The 18,930-nt window shown below is 37.6% G+C and overlaps 4 protein-coding genes and 1 non-coding gene across 5 annotated transcripts; 2 read left to right on the top strand and 3 right to left on the bottom strand.

The window, feature by feature from the left end:
• Positions 1-1,558: 1,558 nt before the first annotated feature.
• LOC130495176 (multiple organellar RNA editing factor 8, chloroplastic/mitochondrial-like) lies at positions 1,559-3,596 on the bottom strand. The gene is made up of 4 exons (XM_056986447.1): positions 3,113-3,596; positions 2,927-3,024; positions 2,781-2,846; positions 1,559-2,503 (listed from the first exon to the last, which is right to left on the bottom strand). Exons 1-4 carry the CDS (start codon positions 3,532-3,534, stop codon positions 1,869-1,871), a joined length of 1,221 nt encoding a protein of 406 aa, XP_056842427.1. The 5' UTR covers positions 3,535-3,596; the 3' UTR covers positions 1,559-1,868.
• A 571-nt stretch (positions 3,597-4,167) lies between these two features.
• On the top strand, positions 4,168-4,270 carry LOC130495410 (U6 spliceosomal RNA). The gene has a single exon (XR_008934680.1). It is a non-coding gene; the product is annotated as a U6 spliceosomal RNA (small nuclear RNA).
• A 2,157-nt stretch (positions 4,271-6,427) lies between these two features.
• Positions 6,428-8,434, bottom strand: LOC108860457 (protein DJ-1 homolog A). The gene is made up of 8 exons (XM_057010781.1): positions 8,314-8,434; positions 8,028-8,228; positions 7,793-7,942; positions 7,518-7,703; positions 7,350-7,430; positions 7,067-7,267; positions 6,850-6,990; positions 6,428-6,759 (listed from the first exon to the last, which is right to left on the bottom strand). The coding sequence occupies exons 1-8, from the start codon at positions 8,332-8,334 to the stop codon at positions 6,562-6,564; spliced, it is 1,179 nt and encodes a 392-aa protein (XP_056866761.1). The 5' UTR covers positions 8,335-8,434; the 3' UTR covers positions 6,428-6,561.
• Positions 8,435-10,688: 2,254 nt separating this feature from the next.
• Positions 10,689-12,634, top strand: LOC108838229 (probable beta-1,3-galactosyltransferase 13). The gene is made up of 7 exons (XM_018611193.2): positions 10,689-11,147; positions 11,221-11,373; positions 11,461-11,543; positions 11,639-11,738; positions 11,805-11,918; positions 12,033-12,175; positions 12,275-12,634. The coding sequence occupies exons 1-7, from the start codon at positions 10,780-10,782 to the stop codon at positions 12,361-12,363; spliced, it is 1,050 nt and encodes a 349-aa protein (XP_018466695.1). The 5' UTR covers positions 10,689-10,779; the 3' UTR covers positions 12,364-12,634.
• An 88-nt stretch (positions 12,635-12,722) lies between these two features.
• On the bottom strand, positions 12,723-17,065 carry LOC108861345 (phosphoenolpyruvate carboxylase 3). The gene is made up of 10 exons (XM_018635185.2): positions 16,962-17,065; positions 16,664-16,864; positions 15,935-16,329; positions 15,546-15,853; positions 15,342-15,445; positions 15,163-15,253; positions 14,912-15,066; positions 13,811-14,809; positions 13,350-13,736; positions 12,723-13,257 (listed from the first exon to the last, which is right to left on the bottom strand). Exons 2-10 carry the CDS (start codon positions 16,829-16,831, stop codon positions 12,961-12,963), a joined length of 2,904 nt encoding a protein of 967 aa, XP_018490687.1. The 5' UTR covers positions 16,832-16,864; positions 16,962-17,065; the 3' UTR covers positions 12,723-12,960.
• Positions 17,066-18,930: the final 1,865 nt, after the last annotated feature.

Below are 18,930 nucleotides of genomic sequence, written 5' to 3'. Positions count from 1 at the left end.
GTATTTTATTTCCACAAATATTTTTACTATACTATTTTACATAACACTTTTACCAAAAACAAGAAAAAAAATTATACTATTTATGTACAATAAAGAAAACGGAAGTGAGACATTTACAAGGGAATACTGTCCTTTCGCTCTCTCACTTCTGTAATCATGTAAATTTCATCAAAGTAATGAAGATGAAAAATCATAAAGACAGAAGGGCTCGTGATCCAACAACAAGTACACACATTCTTTCATCCGTTTGTAAATAAATCAATATACTGCAAGACAGATAAAAATTTGAAGTTTGAGGATGTTCTTCTCCAAAAAATAACTTCAAACTTAACTTTAATATTTTTATATATTTACATATAGTGATTTTTATTGATAAAAATTAACAAAATCATAAAATTTTAATTTAGCATTATAATATATAATAATAATATTATACACTTTATTAATTGGTAAAATAATACATTTTAATAGCATAATACATACATTTTGAAATAATAACTGATTTTTTTTTGTTTTTTTTGCAGATTAAAAGTTAAAAGTTGTTAAAATTATGTATTTTTATTAGTTGATATAGTAATTTTTTTTATATAGTTTTATCTTTTTGTATTTTCGCTTTATAATTTGTATTAGATATCTATTGTAACATTGTTTTGTATAATATTTCGATTTACTGTAGTTAATATATTTATATTTTCATAAGTTAAAAATATAAAAATTAAAATGATAACTATAAAAATTAGTAAGATAATTTAAAAACAGATAATTTAAAAACAGATAATTGTATAAAGAATTAAAAGTAAGAAATTTTAAATATGAAGTTTTCACCAAGGAAAAAAGTTTTGTTCAGTATAATTTAAGTTTTACGGTACACAACTTCGAAATTTGAAATTGCTTTTGGAGCATCCAAAACTTCAAATAATGCTTGAAAGTATACGTTAAGAGAGAGATACTCCAATGCAGATCACATTTGCCGACATAGCTTTAGCAACATTATCATTGGTTGGCAAAAACACATGCGGCTTTTACTTAACATCATAACTCGTACACAAAAAAGTTAGAAAAACAAAAATAATAGGAGGGAAGAGAGCAGTTTGTACGGTTAGGTTACATGAACTTATCAATTTGGACTTTTAGGCTGAGATTTATATATTTTGGGCCTAACACACCGAAGTAGTACATAATAGTCACTCTGTTCTCGTTCAAATTCACTCTTTGGATAGCTAATAATTTTGATCTGTTTAACATCCGAGGCAATGTGACTGGTTTATTATTGCTGCCACACAACGAGAGGATCAAATGACATAATCACTTGAATTGCAGAAAGCGATGGAACCCCACTTGCAATTATTTCCACTATGCTCAGACAAGACAACTGCTCTGCAAACCATGTATTGGTCGTGTCGTAATATGTTGACACTATCATTAATATTCTTGAGAGAGGTTTATTCTGTAACTTTCAAGCATTCATGTTAGCTCGACAAGCAGCCAGAAACACACGTTTGGAGAATCTCAAGTTATCTAACTCGACCTTAAGGAGCCAAACGAAAACGCATAACGATCAACTACGAAAGATAAAACTAAATTCATACTTTAACTTAGGAGCACCAGTCAGACAAGGATGAACCAACAACATATGGCCTCCATGTGAACCACTTAAGAACTCTCAAGATCCTATAAACTAAAAAAAAATAAACAAACGTTCTAACCATGCCACTCAAGGCTATTCTCTCACATGATATCAGGCTGATAAACGACAAAAGGAATTTTTTAAGTCTTGCTATTGCACTTTCCTTCCCCTTCCTCAGATGATCTATACATCATCCAAAATGCATGATTATAAAGAAAACCCACGACTGGTTCAACTACTTTTAACCCTGGTAAGGGTTCCCCCTGCCATCCCGGTTTGGTGGATAGTTGTTCTGATACTGTGGCTGCTGCTGGTTGTTGTTGTTGTTGCCTGACCATCCTGCATTTGGTGGACCTCCTCCTCCCATGCTGTTCTGCGGTGGTGCTCCTCCATAGTTCGGTGGTGGTACACCCCCCATGTTGTTCTGTGGTGGCGCTCCTCCGTAGTTAGGTGGTGGTCCTCCTCCATAGTTTGGTGGTGGTGCTCCTCCATAGTTCGGTGGCGGCGCTGCTCCTCCATAGTTTGGTGGTGGTACACCTCCCATGTTGTTCTGTGGTGGCGCTCCTCCATAGTTAGGTGGTGGTCCTCCTCCATAGTTTGGTGGTGGTGCTCCTCCATAGTTTGCGGGTGGCCTCTGTCCTCCCAAGTTGTTCGGTGGAGGTGGTGGTCCCCCGTGGTTCTGAGGAGAGCCACGTTGAGGAGGAGGGCCTCCTCCAGCCATGTTCTCTCTTCTCCTCTCAAAGTTCCTGCTTTTATCAAAGTTGCGAGGACGATCATTGCGCCTGTTTCTTTCGTTAGCTCTTGCGTTGTTCCTTTGCCATTCCTCATGGTACTTAGGATCATAAGGAACAGCCTTCCCATCAATGAAAGGTTCCCCTGAAAGTTCATTATTAAACAAAACCATCAAAAGTTACCTCTTTCATAAGATCACCACAAAGATTCAAGCTTTCAACAAAACAACAGCAACCGGACTTCAAACTAACTATCAAATAGAAGCCGTCCAATGTTCCAGTCTAATACAAGGAAGTAACCAATCAGAGACAACAGATATTTCTCCTTATCAACAATTCAAAACAAGAAATTATAACGGAATAGCAAAGCAACCCTCTTGATTCTCAGTTTGTGATACAAAAAGCACACTAATAAGTCTTACCTCCATAGTCTTTGTTCCTCACATCAAGGTAAGAATCAGGAAGAACCCATCGCACCTTTGGCAACTCTGAAGAGAGAGTTATAAAGATAAATTAGAAGGCAGCTTTAAATTTATCAGTGTTAAACTAAAATAACCTTTAACTACACCTTTGAGCTTGTGAGAAAGATCTTCAGACACAAGAGCTCCAAAAGCAAAGTAGCACCGTGTCGAAACCGAGTAGATCTTCATCCTCGCTTCTTCTTCACTGTAAACATTTTAAAAAAAAAACGATTCCTTCAAAACCCTAAATCTGGTAAAAAAAAAATCAAATTTTGATTAATGGGTTTTATTACCTGCCGAGAATCTGAGCAAGGGTTTTGATATAACCATCAATAATCTCGTCCCTCGTAACATCTCCCTCGGGGGGCTCCATAACCACAAGCCAATGCTCGAAATCGCAACCATCGAGCAGAATCGTCTCCTTCGGCGGCCTGTTCGACCAGTTGGGGTTCGGATCGTTCAGAGAAGACGACGTAGCCTGCGTCGAGAGAGCTTTGAAAGACACGAGGCCGCCGCGACGAGCAACGGATGAGGACAAGGCGGCGGCCGCGACGAGGGGCCGGGATCGGCACGACGCGTAGAGAGAAGAAGAAGACGCGGGAGTTTTGGCGAGAGGAGGAGGAGCAGATGAGGCGAAGGATCGAGTGAAGAAGAGAGAGGAGAGGGATTTCGCCGGACGGCGAAGGAAGGAGCGAGAAATGGTTTGCGTCGCCATAGAGAAACCCTAAGGAAAATGTGGAAGGAAGTGATAAGCCTTTGCGAATTAAAATTAAATCAAAGGGTTTTGCAAGAGGTTTAATAGTGAGTCAGTTGAGGGTATTTCGGTATTTTACTACTGATCTTATCAGATGCGCAACAAAATGGCCCTCGACTTTAACGGAAGCTACGGAAAATGCCACTACTAATATTCAGACCTGCTAATATTTACTGGTTAGTTTGCCAATTTTTTTTTTTTTTTGTCATCGTTAGTTTGCCAATTTAATTTGCTTTTTTTTCTGTGCTGTTTTGCTAACCTGTGGAATAGTAGCAATATGGTATGTGATTGTTATCATAGTTTTGCTAATCTGTGCTGTTTAACATAGTTATCGAAATTTACAATTCTTTTTGGTAAAATGAAATATATTTTCATGCAAAAGTTCTAACTGTGCCAGAATTGTTTTAATGTCATAAGTCATAACCATGCGGACAAAAGAATGTAATAGGCCCGAGAATAATAATAAGCGAGGCCTTGAGATATAAACAGGCCCATTAAAGCTTTTTACGACATGATGAAGTGAACAGTATCCCACATCGTTCAGACAAAGCAAAGAAGCTGTGTTTATATGGTGATGGAGTCACGAAGTTGTTTGTCCCTTCGGGGACATCCGATAAAATTGGAACGATACAGAGAAGATTAGCATGGCCCCTGCGCAAGGATGACACGCACAAATCGAGAAATGGTCCAAATTTTTTTTGATCTTTTTTTTCCAAAATCAGTTTCTTCTTCCTCCTGTCTGTTCTTCCGTGTTTCGTTTTTAGGGTTTTCTTACTCTCTGTTCCTCTGGGTTTCGTTTCTTAGGGTTTTCGTTCACTCGAACCGTAACTGATGTAAATATGTGCGAAGCAAAAAGTCTTTAGAATTCAACGCACGAGAATCGATGCGTTTTGTTAACCAAGTAACCCGGTACAGAATGTATTGAACGAGATTCCGGTTAGGGTAAACCAACTGGACTGATCTTTGAGTCTTTGACGAAACCCCATTGCTGGCTCAGCAGAGACACTGATTGGATTAGTATTGCCCCGTAAGGCCAGAAGGAAAGCTTTTATTTGCGATGACATGATTTTCATTATCGAAGAATAGTCAAATATTTGTTGGTGCAGGGCCGTCTTTTAGCACGTGCAAGTGGAGCGGTCGAACAGGGTCCAAAATTTTAGAAGGTTTATAACTTTTTTTTTGTTTTACTAATAGTTATAAATTTAAAATCATATTTTTATAATATCAGAAATAACTATATTTTAATTTAGTTTTCGTATTTATAACCAATAAATGTAAATTGCAATTTTTTTTATGTAACCAACTAAAAAGGCAATAAATTAGGCAGTAATTAGTATTTATATCAATTATAAATTTTGGAAAGTAATAAATAGTTGTTGATGTGTGTTAGAATATTCAATGGTATAAAGTTGATATTCTAATTGATTATGTTTAGGAAACAATTATCAATTAGTGATTATAAATACAGAGAAAAAATATATTTTCTTCACCATTTTTAATTAAAAATAGCAAACACGAAGAAAATATAGCTAACATACAACTACTGTTGCAAATAAAAAGAGTGACTTGTCCAATCAAGAGTATATAGCTTACTATCTAGATTTTTTACTCTATTATATTTATATATTATGATTTCTGATCGTGGATATAATAAACGTAAAAAAACTGAAAAGTTAAAAAAATGTTCAAACTTGATAATTTGATCGATAATTTTGCATTAAAAATGCTAAATAATCAAGTTCAGTGATTTGATCAATGATTTTACATTAATAACAAGAAAATTGGTGTTATTTACATTATAAATAGTTAAATTAATGTATTTATTTTATATTATAGTGGTATTTTGTAAAAAGAATCAAAATTATTTCAGATTATTAAAACAGATCTTTTTTTTTTGAACAGGGTCCGTGAAAAGTTTGAGACGGCCCTGTGTTGGTGTGTCATGTGTGTGTGTCGCTTATTCTCAAGAAGCTCAACTTTTTTTGGTTTAATCTCTATACCACCTGTGGAACATAACAGAAGCTAAACCAGACTCACACCAATAGTAGTACCATTATGGTACAATGGCCTGACAAATCATTTGCATTGGATCTTTCTAAAGTTTTGGCTTGGCGTACATTTGGACTACTAATGAAACCAACAATTCAAATCAAGCAAAAGTTTATTTCTTCTTCTAAACTTGTTCTCTCTAAACCAAAAAAAGATTCGTATTACATAATTCATAAACCGGAACAGTGTTACAATTGGTGAAAGAAATCCCAGGATGAAGGCAGAAGTTATCCAAAGTTTTAGGGTGTAACCGGTAATCAATGGAATGAAGGGAAACACTACAATCCTTAACATTTTTTAGAAAATTTATCATTCATGAAGAATGTTTTTTTCGTTCTTTTTTTGTAGAGAATTAAAGAGTAATTTTTTTTCTTGTTAATTTTGATAAAGAATCATTATTCCTCGTCATTCCCAAAATTTTATTTTTACTCATTCTTTTTCTATCCATTCTTAATGTTCTGTTCCTATCATGATTACCAGTTACACCCTTAATTTTTTTAGTACTCCTTCCGTTTCGAATTATATGTCGTTTTGGAGCAAAATTTTTGTTTCAAAATAAGTGTCGTTTTATGATTTCAATGCAAAATTTATTGATTTTTTAATCTAATCTATTTTTCTATTGGTTGAAATCTAATTAGGTGTATTGATAATGATGTTTTTATCTAGTAAATATACAAAATTAAATGTTTTATTAATCTGTGTGCCGAAGTCTAGAACGACAAATAAATTGAAACAGAGGGAGTAATAAAATCAATTGTAAATTCTATTAAATTAGCTTCTTTATTTAAAATTTGAATCTCGACGATTGAATAAAAACTTGTTAGTATTATTTTGAACAAGTTGCCGCTATGGTGAAATTAGTCCCTTATTACAAAGTCTCAACTTCAATGGAGAGATAACTAGACATTTTTTATTCACGTGTCACTTCATTCTTTGAACTTAAACAAGTATCGCCTTTGCGAGCTGAAGTGCTTTCTCACGCCCGTAAAACTTCTCAACGATCGTAAGCGCACACTCTATTGCAGTCCCTGGAGCTCTGCTCGTTATGAGATTCCCATCAACAACGACCCTGAAATCAACGTGACTCTGGTCCGAAAGTCTGTTGCTCACCACTGGGTGTGTAGTCGCCTTCTTACGCTAATACAAAAAACATGTCTCTTACATCTCAGTGCAAGATATATTAACAAGAAGACTGCACAAATTCAAGTACTGGTTTGAATGTTGCACCTTGAGTAAACCATGAGGCTCAAAGACGTAAGCTGGCGACGCGCAGATACCTCCATATGGTTTGTTTGCTTCAGCTTGTTTCTTTAACATGTTCACCAGTTTCTCGCAGCGTGACAATCTTGAAGCACCGTTAAGACCACCCTAATGTGACACATCAAGGATGTTTTTTTTTGTACTATTTTTGAAAGAATCTTTTATATGAAAAGTAAGCACTCACAGGCAACATAATCAGGTCGAATGACTTCTCTAAAACCTCATCAAGAAGCAAATCTGCGACTAGGTTAGCTTTGTGAGATCCTACAACTTCCAAACTGTTGCTAACTGAAGCAATCACTACATTTGCTTTTGCCCTCCTCAGGATATCTACCACGGCTATAGTTTCAATCTCATCTGATCCCTCTGCAATGGGAACGAGAATCTGAAACAAGAAAAACATAATCTTTCTTGACTAAGAGTGTATTAATAATAAAACGACTAAGTTGAGAGATAAATGAGCATACATGTGGAGTATCTTTGAATGTCCAGCTCGTTTGGTTAAGCTCGGTGAAAGTAAACTCCTCACCAGGGTTAGGACGAGGCAGCTGAATTCAAGAGGAGATAAACAGAGCTAGTTAGAAACACCACCATAGCTGGTGTTGAATGAAAGAGGGCAAGAGACAGAAACATACCAAGATACTAGAGACATCAACAGCTGTTTGTTTCCCACACAACTTCTCAATAAGAGTGAGAGAGAACTCAATGGTGGTTCCTGGTCCTCGACTAGTTACGATCCTTCCATCTATCTCAACTCTTGACTCACTAGCTGTGGCACAAGTAGCTGAAAGTTTCTCCATGAAAACAGGGTAACACGTTGCCTGCCATGCAATCAATCCAGACATATTAGGATAAAGAGCTGAAAAAACAAGATGATAGAGTAACGTGACATGGTCGCTTTCTGACTTACTTTTTTGCCCTCTAGTAAACCCCAAGTTCCAAGAGCCAAAGCAGGAGCACAACAGATAGCTGCGTTAAGTCTTCCATCTGTGTCTTGTTTCTTTACCATCTTCTCCAAAGGTTTGCAGTTTTTGAGTGTCTCGCCGCCGGGAAGCCCTCCCTATAATCAAAATTTAATATCAGCAAACAGCAAAATCAAATAATCTATGCAGTAGTTTACTAAATGTCTTAACAGAGAGACTTACGGGGAGCATGATAAGGTCGAAAACAGAGTCGGTAATGTCAGAGAGGAGAGTGTCGGCGACCATCTTGATTCCATGACAAGCATCAACTCCAACCTGGTTTTCAACGGAAGCCACCGTCACGTAAGCACCACTACGTCGCAATACGGTGATCATCGCCACCGCTTCTAGGGGCTCAGTACCATGAGCAATAGGAATCAAAACCTAAAAACATGACAAAAAATAAAGAAAAAACTTTGATACACCAAGAGAACCTATACGTACGAGGATGAAAACAACGAGATCGTACCTTCTTCGCAGATGACGCCATAGTTTACAAAGATGGTAAATCGAAGAAAGAAAATGAAAGATCTAAGGCGTATCACTGGTCTGGTGGGGCTAAAATAGTGAGAGGCTCAAGTGACGACGCCATTCAAGACTTTTTTGATCAAAAAGATTGACGTGTGTGATGACGTAAGTAGCGATAAAAAGGCACTTATTAAGATGTGGCAAACACTGATTGGTGGAACGTGATAATGTCTTTCACACGTCATCGTGTTGGATAAATTCTTTATTCCACTTGGCATTCGGTAAACTAAGACGGCGTGTAGTTGGGCGACAAAAACAAAAGTATTATTTAGGACAACGAGATCATGCCTCGGTTCTTGATTTTATTCATGCACGTGTGTGTGTTGATTGTAGTTTTGATATTTCATATTTGTAACAGATTAATAAACCGGACGAATACTATATGAGCTGGGGGGATAGCTCCTGTTTTATAGTGTTCAAAATGGTTTGTGGGTTATTATTAACCGGTCAAAAAGTACCAACTTCCACCCTTTTAAATAGCTTCACATAGAGTTTGTTACTAAAACTTAGGATCCGATTCCAGCTCGTTTTTTTTTTTGTAAACTGTCTGATTCCAGCTAGTTACGTGCACATATAGCTCTCGTTTTTCTGATCGCGATAACCTATCATCGAACAAAGAAGCAGGTGTAGACAAAACCGGGTTTGACGTGATTAGCCAGCTTGAGAGCTGTGATCAGATGGTATGATGAACCTCCACTTGGAACCAAACCAAACAGAGCCAGCTTCAGAAACAGAGAACCCGGCTCGAGAGAGCAATGCTGCAAATAGTAGGCCAGAGACAACACCAGTCTCCATAGGAGAAGAAGATTGTTTGCGAGAAGAGCTTCTTCCTCATCTGCAGCTGTAGAAGAAGAAAGGCAAGCTCGTGGTGTAGGAGTAGTAAACAGTGTTAGTGATGAGATGTTGCTTTGTGTTCATGAACAACTAGACTTAATAAGAACTATCAATGCTCTTTTTAAGCAAAAAAAAAAAAACTATCAATGCTCTTTCCACTCTATTTTCTTGTCACTTCTTCGAGCTTGCTTTTAGTTTACATGAAATAATAACAATGGTAAATAACATTTTTATAAAACTTAAAATCAGCCTAATATTATTGAGTGGAGTTGAAGCGAACCAAGTTAGCTTTCGTAATGAAGGATTATCATATGATACCTTGAGACATTATCATCGAATGATTAAGACATCCTAATCTCGTGTGGACACAGATTTTCAGTTCTTGCTTTTTAATCACTTAAAAATATTCTGGTAGAAGATCTGAAATCTTTGTTGAAAGTTTTAAACCATATAAAACACAATCTTCAAGAATTTTGCACAGTATTTTAGAAAGCGAAACTCATATCCTTGATCTAGAAACCTGTAACTTTTTTCTTTTAATTACTAGACCCAGAAACGCTTTCACCACCATGAATGGGGAGTAGATGTTTTTACATTAACATTAACTATAGTACATAACTGATAATTACAACGACTAATTTATTTTCTGGACATAAGTCTTTGTCAGTTTGGTCAAGTAATGCCTAACTTTCTTAAGATCATTAATGTTCTAAAATTGGTTTTATTCTTAACTATTCTTTTTTTTTGTCACTGAAGGGCTGGGCAAAAAATCCGAATCCGAAAAACCGAACCGAATCCGATCCGAAAAAGTAGCACCGAACCCGAACCGAAATTGATTAAATATCCGAACGGGTTCAAAATTTCGGTATTTAAAGAATCGAAACCGAACCCGATCCGAACCGAAGTATTGTGGGTACCCGAATGTATCCGAAATAAATTTATATACTTAAATATATACATTATTTTTATATATGATGTATATTAAAAATATTAAAAATATATAAGATATCTTTAAGTTTTCCAAAATACTCGAAAATATATGCAAATAGTCAAAAGTAAATGTTTAAATAGCTAAAATATACTGAAAACACCAAAAATAGTTAAATATCTATTGATTCTTTATCCAAATATTCAAAAAAACCAATTTATATGTTAAATTAAGATATTTTGACATATATGTTATGAAAATTTATATGTAATATATTATCTCTCTTATATATTTTGAAAATTTAAAGTATATAATGGATTTTGAAAATTTAAAAGCATTTTAAATGGGTTATCCGAACCCGAACCGAACCCGCAAAGATCCGAACCGAACCCGAACCAAAATTTAGAAATATCTGAATGGGGCTGAAATCTTTAACCCCGAAAACCCGAAACCCGAATGGACTGAACCGAAACCTGAATGGGTACCCGAACGCCCAGCCCTATCACTGATTCATACACATTAGAAAAGGATCCGGATCCGAACAAAAAATAAACTGGATCCAACGGATCTGAGAAACATAACACTAACGACCGTTAAAACTGATCATAAGCCTGAGAGCTTCCGACCAAGAAGATCCGTCACAAAATGATGCCAACTTCTCCGAGGCTGAAGCTCTTCCACGCGCGTCCAACGCGCCGACGACCGTCTACGATCGTCCTCACCTCTCTCGCGATCGGACTCTTCGGCTTCCTCTTCGGACTCTCCGCCATCGTATTCCCGGGCATCCGGCTATCCGCCCGGACCTGCCTCACCAACTCTCCTCCAAAAACTGTACGCGTCGTCTGGAACGTCGCCGGAAGTAGCAACAACGGCAATGTCGGCATCAGCATCAGCGGAGTGAAGAGGCACAAGGTGATGGGATTCGTCGGGATCCAAACCGGATTCGGTTCAGCTGGGAGGAGACGAGCGCTCAGGAACACGTGGATGCCCTCCGATCCACAAGCCCTTCGACGGTACCGAATTGATTTATCTTCTTCTGCCATTTGCTCTGTTTTTATAATCTCATTTGGTCTCTCTGCTGCACAGCTTGGAAGAGTCAACAGGATTAGCCATTAGGTTTATTATAGGCAAAACCAAAGACGAATCGAAAATGGCTGAGCTTAGAGAGGAGATCGCAGAGTTCGATGACTTCATACTGCTTGATATCGAGGAGGAGTACAGTAAGCTCCCATACAAAACGTTAGTTAGAATATTTTCTCTCTGTTTCACATCTTTTAATTAAAAGATAAACTCTCTGATCTCCATGGTCTTCTTTGGTGTGTATAGTTTGGCTTTCTTCAAAGCTGCGTATGCCTTGTATGATTCAGCCTTCTATGTCAAAGCTGATGATGATATTTATTTGAGGCCAGGTGATTGATTTATATATATATTACATTCTCTTTTGAGTTTTCGCTCTTTTAATCGTGGATAGTATAGTATGTGAGGCTCTTGTGTCATTTCGCAGATCGGTTGTCCTTGCTGTTGGCTAAAGAGCGGAGTCACTCTCAGACATATCTTGGTTGTCTGAAGAAAGGTCCTGTTTTCACAGATCCAAAGCTTAAATGGTAAGCACAGGAAAAAATAGTTAGAAAGAAGAACTATTTCAATAATAATCTTGGGAGTTTTGGCAGGTATGAACCTTTGGGAGATTTGCTTGGTCAAGAGTACTTTCTTCATGCCTATGGCCCCATATACGCTCTTTCTGCAGATGTTGTCACCAGTTTGGTTGCCTTAAAGAACAACAGGTAAGTCATGTCTCCTTTTATTTTATTCGTCTTTTTTTGAAGTCACCATGGGTTAGGACTTTGGTTGAAGAAGAGGTCTCTGCTAAAGCCAAAGATATTTTTTTGAAACTTCAGTTTCAGGATGTTTAGCAACGAGGACGTGACAATAGGTGCGTGGATGCTGGCGATGAACGTCAACCACGAGAACCACAAGACCCTTTGTGAACCACAGTGCTCACCTTCCTCCATTGCTGTTTGGGATATACCCAAATGCTCAGGTTTGACAATTCACATGCAATCCAGATTCGATTTGCAGAAGCATTTCTACAAGAATTGACCACAATTTTGGATTCATTGACTATGTGTTACTGGTGCAGGGCTTTGTAACCCAGAGAAAAGGATGTTGGAACTTCACAAGATGGAGAGCTGCTCAAAGAGCCCAACTTTGCCATCGGAAGATGAGTAATCTTACCTCTTATAAATCTCCTTTTATGGTCAAAGATCCGAGGCTACACGTCCACCATTGCAGTTGCTTTGCACAGATTGTACAAGATTTTTACTACTCAATGAGAAGAAAAGAGATGAGAGTTGATCATTCGCTTAAACGGCTTTTATAAAAGCTAGGGTTAGTAGTTTTTGTGTAACCCAACTTTTGGGTGATTCCTTGTTGTACAAGTATAATATTGAATTTATCTGTAACTTCCATCTTATGAGGGACGACCACATTTCAGACTTTAGACGACGTGCAAACTACACGTCGTGAAAACATATAAAGAACTGTAAATGAATCTGGCATTGCGAGACAGAGCAGAGACAAAAAAAAGATAGAATTAAACATTCATCCACTTCCAGAAACAGAGAAGTGTTTAGTTTCACACAATGACAAGATTCAAAGTTGTTAACGGTGGATACATAAAGTAGACTGTATTCCGACCAACGGTGGATACATAAAGTAAACTGTATTCCGACCGTGATAACTTATTATTCAAAAAGAAAGACAAAAAAAAGAGAGACTTCAAAGTTGTATGATTCTCTCAGTGACTCAACTCACTCTCACTCTCACTTAACCGGTGTTTTGCAATCCAGCGGCAATACCCTTCATGGTTAAGATAAGCGTGTCCTCAAGTCCAGGCGCGTACTCACTCGTTGGGTTAAGCTTGACAAGCTCTTGTGCTGATTTACTTGACTGCATGATCTCTTTCGAAATATGTGGTCGCACAGTCACATTGTAGTTTGTGTCACGGATTCTCTTCAACGTGTAGGCTTGACAGACGTTAAGCGTTGTAATGTAAGAGTCACGCAACCTAAGCCTCTGTTTCAAGTAAGGGTCTTCTTCAAGAAGGTCTTTGTGTCCAGCAGTCTGCAACAAAAATGAATATTAATGGCACGCTGTAAGTAAAAGGAATAAGAAACAGAGGACTCTGTTTTTTTTTGGTTCTGTTTGCTTCATACCTGGAGGATGAGGTTCTTGGTTTCTTCAAAGTTGGTTCTGAGTTTCTCTCCAAAGGACCATAGATCTTTTGAGACAAGGAGTTTGTCGTACAATGCAGCGATCCCTGGGTCTCCCTTAGCAAACACCATCTCAATAAGATCGATGGTGACTCGGAAAAACGGCCAGTGTTTGTACATGTCTTGCAGCATGTGAAGGTTCCTCACATCCTTCTTGATTGCGTACTTGAAAGCTGCTCCGAATCCTAACCATACAGGAAGATGGAATCTTGTTTGCGTCCAAGCAAAGATCCATGGGATTGCACGGAGAGACTCGATCCCACCGCTTGGCTTTCTCTTTGAAGGTCTGCTTCCTATGTTCATACGTCCATACTCCAGCTCAGGTGTAGCCTACAAAGCAAACCAACAGTATAAGATACTTCGAAATATAAAACTTGGTTAAATGTGAATGAATGTGTACTTACAAGACGGAAGTACTCGACAAATCGAGGTTCTTGGAAGACCACAGATCGATACTCCTCAGTAGCAACAACAGCCATTGCATCTAGCAAAGCACGCCACTCAGGTTTTGGTGAAACAGGAGGGTTCATTCCATGCTCAAGAGTAGCAGCTGTGAAACGCTGAAGCGTTCTAAAACACAAGTGTTCCTCTCCAAATGATTGCTCAATGACTTCACCTTGAACCGTCACTCGTAGCGAGCCATTAACTGTATCCGGTGGCTGAGACAATATAGCAAGATGGGTGGGACCACCTCCTCTTCCAACTGTGCCACCACGGCCATGGAACATGGTTAGCTTCACTCCATATTTCTTAGCAACTTTAACAAGCTCTTCTTGAGCTTTGTATAGCTCCCAAGCAGCTGAGAGACGCCCAGCGTCTTTCCCTGAATCAGAGTAACCAATCATAACCTCTTGTTTACCGTTAATACGGTTTTTGTACCAGTCTATTGAAAAGAGTCTTGAAACAGCGGCCGGAGCTGCTTCAAGATCAGCTAGCTTCTCAAAGAGTGGAACAACTCTAAGTGGCTGTTTCACGTGGCACTCGCGCTGTAAAAGCTCAACCGCAAGGACATCACTAGGTGAAGTTGCCATGGAGATAATGTAAGCTCCAAAGCAATCTGAAGGCAGTTCGGATATGACTTTGAAGGTGTCCAGGACGTCAGCAATCTCTTCTGTTTTAGGAAGATCAGGTCCGAATAGTGGACGCTTGCCGCTTAGTTCAGCTAGAAGCCATTCTTGCCGACGTTCTTCAGACCAGTCTCTATAAGAGGAACCGTCTAAGTGCTTGGTGATAGCATCCAAGACATCGGTGTGACGTTCAGACTCTTGCCTAATGTCAAGCCTCACAAGGGAGAGTCCAAAGGTAGAGACTTGCCTCAAGAAATCAAGAAGGGTTCCATCAGCTATTGGGCGGTCACCACATGAACATAGTGATCGGTAACAGAGTTCAAGGGGCTCCAAGAACTGCGTAAGTAAGTAGAACAAAGAACAGTAAACTCAGCAGTTAGAATCAGACAAACAACTTACTAAATAAAAATAAAAATGCAGAGTACAAAGGTTATTTACCTGTTCAACATTGGTGAAAGTAGCTTCTTCAGGGATGTCAGAGATTCCGTTACTGAGCAATTGACGAGAGCGCTCACGTGTGTGATAGAGTCTATCCCTCACATCACCAAGAACCACACGATATGGCTCAGTTGGTGGAATTGTTTTCCAAAACTCTGGATTGATTTAAAGGAAACTATCACTTAAGAATGTGCAAGCAATAAGATGGTATATACACATGTGTTTCCTAAGAATGGTTCTCTGTTTCTAACCTATGTAATGCTTTGCAGCATCTTTCCTTGAGTTCCTATGGATTTCATCAGCCTTGGCTTTGAACTCATCAGTGCAACGCCACATAGACAACTGCCAAGAAGAAAAATATGAATGAATCAAAGAGGATCTGAATGAAGGCAAACCAGAACAAGTGGACACTTCAAAAGAGATAAAGAACCTCAAACATAAGATTCTCAATTTGGTTATAGTAGAGATTAGCAGCCATCATTCTAGCCAACAAGCACACATCTCTAGTGACCTCAGGTGTGACCCTTGGATTACCTGCAATTCAGTTAAGGTAGACTAGATGGTGAACAAAAACGAAACAAGAGAGAGAGAGAGAGAGAGATTCATTTGCTAGTAATGATAGAAACTTCTGTACCATCACGATCACCGCCCATCCATGAAGAGAATTGAATCAGTGGAGCATTGTAAGGGACACGTTCATCGATCCCGATGTTTTTCAAAGCAGTGTCCACACGGCGAAGGAACTTAGGGACACCGTTCCATATTGTCTCGTGAAAATAGCTCATCCCAGCTCTCATCTCATCTTGAGGTGTTGGAGGTGTTCTTCTAATCTCATCTGTACGGAATGCAGCTTGAATCTCCCTCTGAAGAGACTCATCAAGCTCCTGCTTGTCATCAGGAGTAATGTCCTTAGCATAAAGCTGAGCAAGACAGTCTCTTATCCTGAGAAATCATTTCAAAGGTCAAAAGAGTTGCCTCACTCACTGATCTCTCTATAGAAAGTAATAAAAAAAAACATCTAACCTGCCGTGCTTCTGAAGCAAAGATCTACGCACAGACTGAGTAGGATGAGCAGTCAAAACCAAATCCACAGTCTGATTCTTCAAAGCATCAAAGATCTCTTCAGGAGACTTGCCAAGATCAGTGACAAGCCTCTTGAAAGTCTCTTCGATATCAGACTCAGTAGCTGCAGAGCTCTCGTCAACGAAATCACCTTTCTTGAGCTTCTTGATCCTGCGGCGGTAAGCGATCTGAACCTCCTCGGCCAAGTTGGCTAAGTTAAGCATGTGGGAGAAAGCCTTGGAGATAACAATGGAGTCACCAGCGTCCAAACTAGTGAGAACTTTCCCTAGCTCCTCAAGCTTCTTAGGCTCACGGTTGCCTTCATACTCAGCAGAAAGCTCGTATAGCTCTTGAACCTGTACAGTAACATCATTTCTCAAGAATCATATACTCTGTTTTATAAAAGGTGTGGTTTTGACATTTTTTCTTCTTGCTACACATTGTCACTTTAAATTTTCAATACAATTTATATTTACAAAAGTTTAATATTAATTACAAAATGCATTCATTGATCTCTTATAATAATTTTGTTTAACTCAAATAATATTAGTTAAATAAATGTAATTAATAAAAATGTTCAATTCACATTCTTCGAGTACATAACTAATACGTGATGTAAAGGTTGAAACCTTTTGCGATTTAAGCAAATGTGTATTAATTTAATCGAAAGGTGAATCGTATTTTTGGTACCGTTTCACGGAGATCCTCTCCGTGAAGATCCTGGAGAATGTCAAGGAAGCGATCGAGGAGGAGTGCATCGTACTCGATAAGCTTATCGTCTTCGCTCACTTTAGCGGGAGCCAAGTTGCGAAGCTGCGCATCAATTGATGCCATTTTCTCTATGTTCCGACCCGCCATGATCGCTGATCAGACCGGTCTCCACTCGGTTCTCTGTAAAGACGATGGAACAGGGGGATTTATTGACTGACGGAAAAAAATAATCAAAACTTTAAAAACAAACAGAGTTTCAATGGATTGAGAGATAAACCTTTCGGAAGATATCTGCGGGATGCAACTCAGATTAGAGAGAGAAGGCTTTTTTGATGGTAGCGAATGAGAGAGTAGGCTCAAACTATATATAGAGGAAGGAAGTGCTCTAGACAGAGTGTTGGCCGAGAGATGCGCGCTTTTTTAATGAGATTTAATTATTTCGATATTACTTTCTTATTTTTTATCATATTCTTTGTTGGAGTATTATTGTGAGTTTATATCTGTGAATTAATTTTGTTTTTTTTTTTGACTAAATTCTTCAAATTAAAGCATGTGAATTAATTTTGTTATAAAACATAAACTTGTATGTAGTGAAAACATTATTCGTAAAATCCGTCTTGTTATTATAGGAAAAAGGAATAATTCTCACGGATATTCTGTATCTTTTATTTATTATTACAAGCAAATTACATAGCATAAGAGAATATAACTTTTTCAAAACATAAGGAAATAGAATCTTTTCATTAATTCCATTTAATATGGTAAACTAAAGTTCGTCTCTTAATTTTGGGATTTTTTTTTGTTATTGTATTTAGAGATATATACTACAAATTAAGTAAGAAAGTGAAAGTATTAGTCATAGTACTTTAATTTATCAGGATTCGAAATATAAAGCATAAATTAAGACACGTTTGAATTTCAGTTTTACTGATCATAGCCTAATGAATCTGATTTCTTAAGGGTTGTAAAATTTAAGTGTAACAATATTATTAATCTTAGCTTTTTTTGCTTTTGGTGCTAATTCTTAGCTTTGGTAAAGAAATAAATGTGTTTGGTTTGTAAAAAAATACAGAAAACAAGATCGTGTGAGCTCGTGCATGCCTTTTGTCTAAACCCGAAAATGCATAAATCTCTGACTCTTAACTTCCAGACCATCCACGTTGACTTTTTAAAAGTTTTAAATTTCACAAGATCTCTTTTCTGTCATTTTTAGAAGTAAATCGGGGCAGACTAATCATTATTCCTCAAATAAATGGCATGGTTATGAGATGGATAACTAATACATTAAGGTTCTGTATTCTCTCATGTCTTATCAATGGAATATTCGAGAGTTCGTTCGAATCACTGAATAAGTCATTATAATATGTACTCAAGTCAACTAAGTTTGTGATTTGCTATATCGCGACGTGGGTTCTTGTACATCTGTTTAACTTATTTGCTTCCACTTAATCTTTCATATACATTTCTAATAGAAGAACAGGGCCGGCTCAAAGATTTAGTGGGCCCCTGGGCAAAGTAAATTTTTTTTAAAAAAAATTACATATATTTACAGATAATTTCAAAAATTGACCTTTATTTCAATATTATTCTTTTAAACTGGACCTTTTTTAATATTACTTTTGCAAAAAACAATTTGAGCCCTGGGGCGTGGGCCCCCTTGCCCCTATGCCTAAACCGGCCCTGTAGAAGAATAAGACAAGTTTTAAACTATTGAAAACTCTAGAGCTTGTCCTGTGAAATGTTATTAGAGTATACAATGTGTACAAGTTTTTGACACTTTTAACAAGAATACAAAAGTTTAAAAATTTTAAAACATTATTAGATAAGTGGCTCTTGGGTAGACTGATTCGTTCGAACATTTATCATTGAACCTTTTGTAAATATTAAAGGGTATGATGAATCATGTCGTCTTCTTAATTTGAAATTTAGCAATAATGCTGAATTGATTATGCTAGAATCTCTATAGTTTATAGATCACTTTATAAACTAATGAAAAGACAAGGTTCTGTTAATTGGATAATATATTGGATGATAGAGCTACAATAATATAAAGATGTGCAATAATGGTATGGTGCGAGGCCAGTGCCGGTGATAATTCTGTTGACTTATAGGATGATAGTTAACATTATTTATCAGAACCACTCGGGTAGTACAAGCAAATTGTATTTCTCCTTCTAAGCATTTGATAAAATAGAAAAGAAATAAAAGTGGGGTGATTCATGAAAGCAAATTGGTGAGGCCATGGT

Source organism: Raphanus sativus, chromosome 5 (genome assembly GCF_000801105.2).
Source record: "Raphanus sativus cultivar WK10039 chromosome 5, ASM80110v3, whole genome shotgun sequence".
NCBI classification, from domain to species: domain Eukaryota; kingdom Viridiplantae; phylum Streptophyta; class Magnoliopsida; order Brassicales; family Brassicaceae; genus Raphanus; species Raphanus sativus.
This window is presented reverse-complemented; position numbering and strand designations above follow the sequence as displayed.

What these genes read in the sequence shown, in the direction of transcription:
- LOC108860457 (XM_057010781.1), bottom strand. Translation starts at nt 8,334, where the DNA reads ATGGCGTCATCTGCGAAGAAG. An exon ending in TCGACCTTATCATGCTCCCC is followed by an intron (nt 7,943 to 8,027) that starts GTAAGTCTCTCT and finishes TTTTGATTATAG; the next exon opens with GGAGGGCTTCCCGGCGGCGA. An exon ending in TTGATGTCTCTAGTATCTTG is followed by an intron (nt 7,431 to 7,517) that starts GTATGTTTCTGT and finishes TCTTGAATTCAG; the next exon opens with CTGCCTCGTCCTAACCCTGG.
- LOC108861345 (XM_018635185.2), bottom strand. Translation starts at nt 16,831, where the DNA reads ATGGCGGGTCGGAACATAGAGAAAATGGCATCAATTGATGCGCAGCTT. An exon ending in GATGGGCGGTGATCGTGATG is followed by an intron (nt 15,446 to 15,545) that starts GTACAGAAGTTT and finishes ACTGAATTGCAG; the next exon opens with GTAATCCAAGGGTCACACCT. An exon ending in TGCTGCAAAGCATTACATAG is followed by an intron (nt 15,067 to 15,162) that starts GTTAGAAACAGA and finishes AAATCAATCCAG; the next exon opens with AGTTTTGGAAAACAATTCCA.
- LOC108838229 (XM_018611193.2), top strand. Translation starts at nt 10,780, where the DNA reads ATGATGCCAACTTCTCCGAGGCTGAAGCTCTTCCACGCGCGTCCAACG. An exon ending in TGATATTTATTTGAGGCCAG is followed by an intron (nt 11,544 to 11,638) that starts GTGATTGATTTA and finishes GTCATTTCGCAG; the next exon opens with ATCGGTTGTCCTTGCTGTTG. An exon ending in GTTGCCTTAAAGAACAACAG is followed by an intron (nt 11,919 to 12,032) that starts GTAAGTCATGTC and finishes TTGAAACTTCAG; the next exon opens with TTTCAGGATGTTTAGCAACG.
- LOC130495176 (XM_056986447.1), bottom strand. Translation starts at nt 3,534, where the DNA reads ATGGCGACGCAAACCATTTCTCGCTCCTTCCTTCGCCGTCCGGCGAAA. An exon ending in TCTTTCTCACAAGCTCAAAG is followed by an intron (nt 2,847 to 2,926) that starts GTGTAGTTAAAG and finishes CTCTCTCTTCAG; the next exon opens with AGTTGCCAAAGGTGCGATGG. An exon ending in GAGGAACAAAGACTATGGAG is followed by an intron (nt 2,504 to 2,780) that starts GTAAGACTTATT and finishes ATGAACTTTCAG; the next exon opens with GGGAACCTTTCATTGATGGG.